Below are 7,786 nucleotides of genomic sequence, written 5' to 3'. Positions count from 1 at the left end.
GTAGCGTCCTCAATTTGTGAAAATTTGGCACAATAGTCTGCCTAAGACGACAATGGCATTGATCCCAATCACTAGCATTTCTTCTTCTTTGTGCTTCTTTCATACCACTCCTATGATTCATAATGAATCAAGAGGTTTGTTGCTAGCCTTAGAGTCAGAGCTAAGTCATGCTTGCAAGCTTACTACCATGCCTAGTGTTGTGACGACCATGGCAAGTTATGGTTGCTTGAGAGGAGGAAGTGAGGGAACTTCGTAAAGGAGAGCCAACAAGAGAGAGAGAGAGAGAGAGAGAGAGAGAGAGAGAGAGACAGAGAGAGAGAGAGAGAGAGAGAGAGAGAGAGAGAGAGAGAGAGAGAGAGAGAGAGAGAGAGTGTGTGTGTGTGTGTGTGTGTGTGCGATTTTAAAAAACTTATTTCAAAATCTTTTAGGTTTGTCGTTTTAGCAACTTCACAGGTTCCTCAGAGGTTTGGGACCTCCTTAGGCACAGTTCAAATTATTATAATACAATATTATGATATAGAATGGTTCATAAAAAATTAGAACGTAGCCTTTTACCATAGGAGGTCATGTGCCAAGGTCATTTTGGAGAGCAAAAGTTAACGTCCATAACAATTCCAGGTCATGGCCACTAGAAATGAACCTATTTTGTTGTTCACCCCATGAATAGTTTAGGAAGCTACAATAGATGGATTGTCCTTTTGCAGGTTGGCTAAGTGGAGAGTTTCCATCAGCTCTCAACGGTGTGATTTGCTCCAGGGAGACCGTCTTCATTGCACAGCACAAGTTCGATACATCAATGATTCTGGAGCAGTAATGGCTCTGCGAGCAGCCTTCCATGACATCAATTCCATGTCTTCATGCAGAGTGGCACACTTCCGTAGAGAATTTGCCTGTACGTTTTTTTCCAAAGAACGAATTTGCCGATATCTCTCTTCATGCCACAACGATCCCTGTCATTCATAAAACCAAACCATCTGGCTTTTTTGTCTCAGGGTTGCGATCTCCCAGGGTCGTCTCAGTATCGATTGGGAACTGCTGCTGCAAAGCTAACACACACTCAGCCTCCAGTGGCCTTGTAACAGTACCTCAAAGCAGGTATCAGAAGCTCTCTTATCGAGCAGATCATTTTATTTCAAAACATGAAAACACAAAATGTTTGTTTAGTCGCTTACAATAATGATGAACTCCGAGAAATCAGCGTAGTACTCTTTGCCCAATACCATGACCATTTAATTGATGTCTTACTTCTAATTTCATATCGATATCACCCTTCTAATTTCATATCGATATCACCCTCCTAATTTCATATCAATATCACCTTAATAACTTTTATGTTTTGATTGCTATTCTTGGCTGGGGTGTTGCCTTGTGTAGATTTGCCTGTGTGAGGAAACAGAAGCAAATACCATACAAGAGGAGACCATTTAACTAATGTCAAACTTGTAATTTCAAATCAATATCACCTCAAGCATTGTTCTGTTTTGATTGTAATTGTTGGCTGGGGTGTTGTCTTGTGTAAATTTAACAGTGTGAGGAAACAGAAGCAAAGGCTGGATGAACTATGTCAGGAAAGATTTCCTCAATACAGCCGGACACTCATCCAATCATGGATTCTTCAAGGTAAGTTAGTCTTATGCACAGTCAAGTGGCCCACTCAGGTGCATTGGCTGATTTTGTTCTTGCTTTCTTAGGAAAGGTTCTAGTGGATGGAAAGAAGGTGGAAAAGGCAGGCTCGCGCATCTCGTCTAAATGCGAAGTGGAAATCACAGCAGAAATCCCCAAGTATGTTTGCAGGTACTGTTCTTGAAATCCTAGCAGAACTCCTGAAGTATGTTTTGCAGATACTATTATTGTGGCCAATTCAACAATGCAGCACCCTTGACAAAATCTTTAATACCTGGTCAAAGATACAACAAAACCTTCAATACTGATGTGCTAGTTAACATTAGAGTGAGCAACCAGGGAACTTGATGACTCTAGCCTACATGTATGTTATTGTACCGGATGGTATACAATATTTTTGCAAGTCATGTGTACACATGGGTAGGCTTTACAAGTTGTGGCTTGATGATCCTAGTATTAAGTTTACAGACCAAATGGCAATGTGAATGAAAAAGCTGACGAAATTTAGGGAAAGTCATCTATGGGTAAGTAAAGGTGGTTGGGCTTCTATTTGAATTGCAAAACGGCTTTAGAGGATCATGCATACATGTCTAGTATCAAGTAGAGAGAAAGAAGCAACATTGTTCAGATATATGCAATAAGAGCGATTTTTGGCGCAATGTACTCCATGGGACAGGTGCATGTCTAGTACCCTGGCTGCATCACAAAACCATTGGGGAATAAATGCAGAAAATGCTTTCCATAGAGAGCCATCTTCGTCCCTAAATCCTACCTAGGCAGGCCCTGGTTCTATGTAGTTGAATAATGTCCATCCTGATGATTTTGTTGAGCTCCTCTGGATTGAGCTCTAAAAAAGGGAAATCCAAGCTGTAGTGTAGAGATGAAAGGTGATTGTAATGTCTCAGGTTTTTGAAAAAATTCTTCCTTGTCACCGTGTGTAAATACACATCTCGAGTTTACATCTCAGGCATGTAAAACACTGTTTTTGCCTTATTCCGCTTCTCTCACCTCCTTCCTGGGTGAACAATAGCCCCGGGTTTTATCTTTTGTCTCTCATTTTCCCTACACATGAACAAAGACTAAAGCTAGTAGAATAGAAAAGAAGAAAAGAAAAGAAAAAGTTAAAACATTTAACATTGTAAACTTATTATTAAACCTTACCTATAACCAGTCGGCCGCTTTGTCATCATCATTGTCCACTTCCTCTGCCACCCATGTGTCATTGCAGATGAGCACTGCCATGATCATCGACGTGATCTTCTTCATCATCGCCATTGATAGATGCTTCTCCCTCTCGCAGTTGCAGTGTAGACCCCATGCTCATTCCTAGCCACACACGTGAAGTGAGGATGATGAAGGAATGGGAGAGAGAGGGAGGGATAACCTTCCCCCCTCTAAAGGCTATAAAAAGCCTTATATCACAAGGCTTAAGAGGGACAACATGGTCATGACAAAGCGCTGCAGGGGGGGAGAGAGAGAGAGAGAGAGAGAGAGAGAGAGAGAGAGAGAGTCCATGAAGACGATGCCGTCGCCTGTCTGCCAACCCCTAGCACCGCCCGTCTAACTTGCGTGTTGCTGCTGTCGTGTGGACCTGCGCAGCCTGTCGGACAGAGCTACAACTCGATGCGCCAATCTCTTGCCCTGTAACGTTGCACCACGCTGTAGGCGCCCACCAAATCCGACGGTCTTGCTGTCCTCGTGATCGTGCTTGTCCATATTTGGAGAGGTGCCGTGCTGCAGTAACCCTAGCCAGCTACTGTCTTTGTCAGAGAAAGGGAGCGCCTGATCACACCGATCACATCCAGGTATTTTGCATTTGCTGCCCCGCTAGCTATCAGACCTGCATCTGCTGCCCCTGGGCGGCTACAGTGTGCACGCTGTTGTGCCGGGAGTGAGAGAGAGACATAATCTGGCAGAGCGTGACTGCGACCCTGCACAGATCAGAGTGCTCACCAACTTGCATGCGCACGCGCACGCGCACGCGCACACACACACACACACACACACACACACACACACACACAGTTGTGGTCTGCCAGCCTGCAAGGGAGACATAGTAGTTCATGCTCAATATCTAGTTCAGCGATGGATAATTTGTAGGAGACAAATGGTATTGATGTGGCCTGTGGCCTTTCTCGACCAGCATTTAGGGACGTCAGAAGATGTCGGTTGAAGACCCGCTATTATGCCCCCCAAATTTGCCTCATCCAGAGGTTCAGGCTTCTAGTCCACGACCTGATGGGTCTCTTCAGTTCATGCTGGCCACTACCAATCATCTTATGTCCGATTATGTCCATGTTAATGAGAGTAAAGCTAACTCTTTTCCGGAAGGGGATCATGTAGTTGCAGTCATGGGAACATAACTGGTTCTACAGCAGATTGCTGCCTTCCATGAGAGGGCAGCCATCTTTTACTTTAAAGGAAGGACTCCCTTGATCACCAAGATTCGTATGTGGCTGTAGTCTATGCTTGTAAATATTCAACAGTGCCAAGAAGATGCTTCAGGGCATGTGCAGGCCCCTCTTGTTGAAGAGATTTATGATGGTCCGAAGGGGTTTTTTGAGGTATTTTTTCGCTCCTCAGAAGTGCGGACTTTCATCATGTAGCACATCCCTTTGTTTTTAGATGGGCAGCTTGTTCACATGGTCCCTTGGAGGCCCATGGCCGAGTTTCAGGAGGTGTTGAGGCAGGCATGCCCTATTTGGGTGGAGGTGGTTGATTTCCCTGCGCATCTTTGGAGGCTCCTCCCTTTGGTCTTGAGAACCTTAGGCGACGTGTTGGTAGAGCCTCGCTTGGCTTCCCGCAATCGAAACAGGGCATGCATGCTTTGGGATATAGGAAAACCTCGCCTGACCAAAAATTGTTTTTAGATTCCAGGACTGCAAACCTTGGTTTATGAGTTGAAATGGGGTACTTTTGTAGGACACTGTTTCAAATGTGGCCAATTGGGACATTTCATTTCAGAATGTGACAAAAATCCGGAGGTTTTGCAGCAAACTATAGATCCAAACATGGATATGCAAGACCACCATCCTCCCCACATACTTCAGCATCCTCAAGTTGATCTTGAGATGCTTCCCCAACATGGTCGTGATGAAGGTAAGAAGGAGGTTTCTCAAGTGGGTCTTGAGCGTACTTCCCTTCCGGTTGACCGGAACTTGTCTTCTCGGGAAGATTCTTGGGTATCAGTGGTTAGATGTAATGCAAGACAAGCTTCTCGTTCGGTTCTTGCCCACCCATCGCTACACCCCATCACTTAGACCTTTCAATGTAGAGGTAAGGGGTTTTACAAGAACCCTCAATCTTCACGTGCTCCGCCGGGGGATGATAAAAGGAATTCCAATTCTACTTTGCGCTTCGATGAGCAGGAGAGGCTTGTGCCTCCTAGGGATGTTTTTCATTCACAGCAACAACAGTTTCCTTCTCGTGCTTCGATTGCTAGTTTGCAAAGGGCTGCACCTTGTAGATGTAATCCGAAGCGAGATAGAAAGATTCCAAGCAGCTAAAGCTATAGATGTAAAAGGGAAAGGAAAAGCGGTGGTTTAGTAGTTTTCTCATTTTTGACTTATGATGAGAATTGCTTTGTGGAATGTGAAAGGTATCTCTTTGGGTAGCAAGCAGTATTGGTTATGGAAAGTTGTGTTTGCTAGAAGGTGGGATGTATTTTGTGTAGCGGAGCATAAACAACATGCTTTGGCTAGATTCTCTTATGTTTATAAGGATTATGTAGTTTTTTTCAGTGGTCGAGTTCCATATAAATCTGGAGTTATGTTGGCCGTCAAATCTTGTTTGCAACCATCGCTGGTTTCTTAGGACCCTTAAGGTCGATTTGTGATTTTGGAGATACTTTATGAGGGAGAGGTTTTGTGGTTGGTGGGCGTGTATGCCACTTCCACAACAAGGGAACGTTGTTAACTTTGGGATGACTTGCACTGCCTTTCCATGGGTCGTCAAGGTTTTGTCATGGGTGACTTTAATGTATGCGTATTTGGGGATTAGGCTATTTCTCTGCACTCAGTTATGGATGGTCCTAAGCGACAGGCTTGGGATGCCCTTGCAGCTAGATCTTTGAAGTAGGACATGTGGTCCTGGATGTATTCATCACAATCTAGTTATACTTATCAATCTTTGCAGCATCCTAACACTTGAGCCAGACTGGATCGGATATATATTTATTAGAGTGATTCCTTTTTTCCTGCAGTTATTGACATGTGGGTGGAACGACAACATGTCTTATTAGATCACTACCCTTTGGTCTTGGAAATGACCCACAGACCTATTCATGTATTCAAGGCTCTTCTTACTCGGTTGCCACTTCGTTTTAATCAATCTTTTCTATAGTAGAATCTGTTTTTGGACTATGTTCAGTAACTGATCACTTCTTTTAGCTTGAAGGTCCTATCTGGAGGGAGGGACGCATGGTCTATTTTTAGGGATAATGCCTGAGAGGTATCCCATCAGTATGGTATTTAGCTTGAGAGGTATCCCATCAGTATGGTATTTAGCATGCTTCCTCTTTGTGAGCTGAATTGCAAAATGCCCAATATTTATTGCCCCACTCCTTGTCTCTAAGTCAATCAGGGGATTCTAATGATGACTTGCTCACATGCATTGAATGGTTGAAAGGCAGGGTTCATTCTCTTCAAGAAGAGGAATATGTAAAATACAAACTGCTGGCCAGAGCTGAAGCTTTATACGATAATAATCGTCAATCCCATCAATTCTTTGCTCGCCTGCAGGAGAAATATGCTCGGGAAAATATTGTGCGTTTAATGGATGAACATGGTGTTATGGTGACTGATCTGGCCTCCATCATTTGTATGTGTGTTGACTTTTATAAGTCCTTGCTGGGTCCGCAAGAGAATTTTTCTGATGCTGTTCTCTCTACTCGCCGATATATTTGCGAGTTGGTTAGCAATTAGGTCAAACCAGAATGGGTGGATTTAATGGAGGCGGATATTTCAGAAGATGAAGTGGAAGAAGTGCTATCCCACCTACCTTGAAGGAAAAGCCCTGGTTGGGATGGACTTCCTAATGAGCTGTTTTCAGCTAATGTGCAGCAGCTTAAAGACCCACTGACTCGCCTGTGTTAGCAAGTGTGGAATTTTGGTATCATGCCATTAGATTGAAAGATTGCTGTCATTTGGTTATTGCCCAAGGTTCCCTCTCCAACCTCTTTGAAACAATGGAGACCTATTTCCGTTATGGGTTCGTTATATAATTTTTTTTTTCCAAAATCATTGCCAATAGATTGCAGAGAGTTTTTATGCACCTAGTTCATCCACGTCAATATGGTTTCATTAAAGGTCGGAATATAATGCATAACATCTTGAATGTTCAATTGGGAATTGACTATGCTAAAGCTTCAGGACAGCAAGTAGTTATGCTTCAGCTCGATATTGAGAAGGCATTTGATCATGTTAGTTGGTCTTTTTTGTGGCAATTATTGTCTACAATGGGATTCGGCCCTTGCATGGTTTCTCTTGTTGATACTATTGGTCAGGGAGCTGTGGCTCGTATTGCTCTTAATGGAAGGATCATTGAAGAAATTGCCTTATCTCTTAGGCAGGGCTGCCCTCTCAGCCCTTTACTATTTGCTTTGGTCACTCACCCTCCGATGCTCTCATTGTTGGATAAGTTGGCTGATCAAGGCGAGATAGTTGGCTTGTCTCTTCCCATTGGTACTCAACTTGTGGGTCAATCTTTGGCAGATGATTCTTTTATGTTCCTTAAGGTTGATTGCACTAATGTTAATTAGGCAACGGTGGCATGGAATTTTTTTGCTTTGGCATTTGGTCTTTATATTAATACTCAAAAATCTACACTTCTCTCCTGTATGGAGACTGATATGTAGGCCTTGGGCTGGCATGGAATTGTGATCTCAAAGGGAAATATAACCAGACACTTGGGATATCCTATTGGTGTGGCGGCAGCATCCCGTGCCTTATGGGATTGGATGGCCTCCTGGATTCATGACAGGTTCATGTATTGGAAATCTCAAGGCTGGCCTTTACATGTCAGACTGAAAGTTGCTCAAAGTATTATGATCAGTTCTTTTTGCCATTGCTTTCCTGGACTAAAACGTCCCTTTCGGAACTAGTTCAATCTATCAGGTTTATGTTGTGGAAAAAGAAAGGGAATCGTTTGGGTCAGGTCTGGATTT

General features: G+C 43.5%; 1 protein-coding gene across 1 annotated transcript in view; it reads left to right on the top strand.

Annotated features, from left to right (window-relative positions):
• The first annotated feature begins 565 nt into the window (after positions 1 to 565).
• The window catches only part of LOC148040062 (bacterial hemolysin-like protein), a 94,504-nt gene continuing 87,283 nt past the window's right edge, over positions 566 to 7,786 (top strand). Inside the window, exons 1-5 of the mRNA XM_087696563.1 lie at positions 566 to 618; positions 705 to 892; positions 993 to 1,095; positions 1,529 to 1,620; positions 1,692 to 1,794. Coding sequence (XP_087552689.1) covers positions 814 to 892; positions 993 to 1,095; positions 1,529 to 1,620; positions 1,692 to 1,794 — 377 coding nt within the window. The 5' untranslated portion in view covers positions 566 to 618; positions 705 to 813. The remainder of the gene's footprint in view (positions 619 to 704; positions 893 to 992; positions 1,096 to 1,528; positions 1,621 to 1,691; positions 1,795 to 7,786) is intronic.

This window comes from Lygodium microphyllum, chromosome 2 (assembly GCF_053477565.2).
Source record: "Lygodium microphyllum isolate KBCC chromosome 2, Lygodium_microphyllum_v1.1.10, whole genome shotgun sequence".
NCBI classification, from domain to species: Eukaryota; Viridiplantae; Streptophyta; class Polypodiopsida; order Schizaeales; family Lygodiaceae; genus Lygodium; species Lygodium microphyllum.
This window is presented reverse-complemented; position numbering and strand designations above follow the sequence as displayed.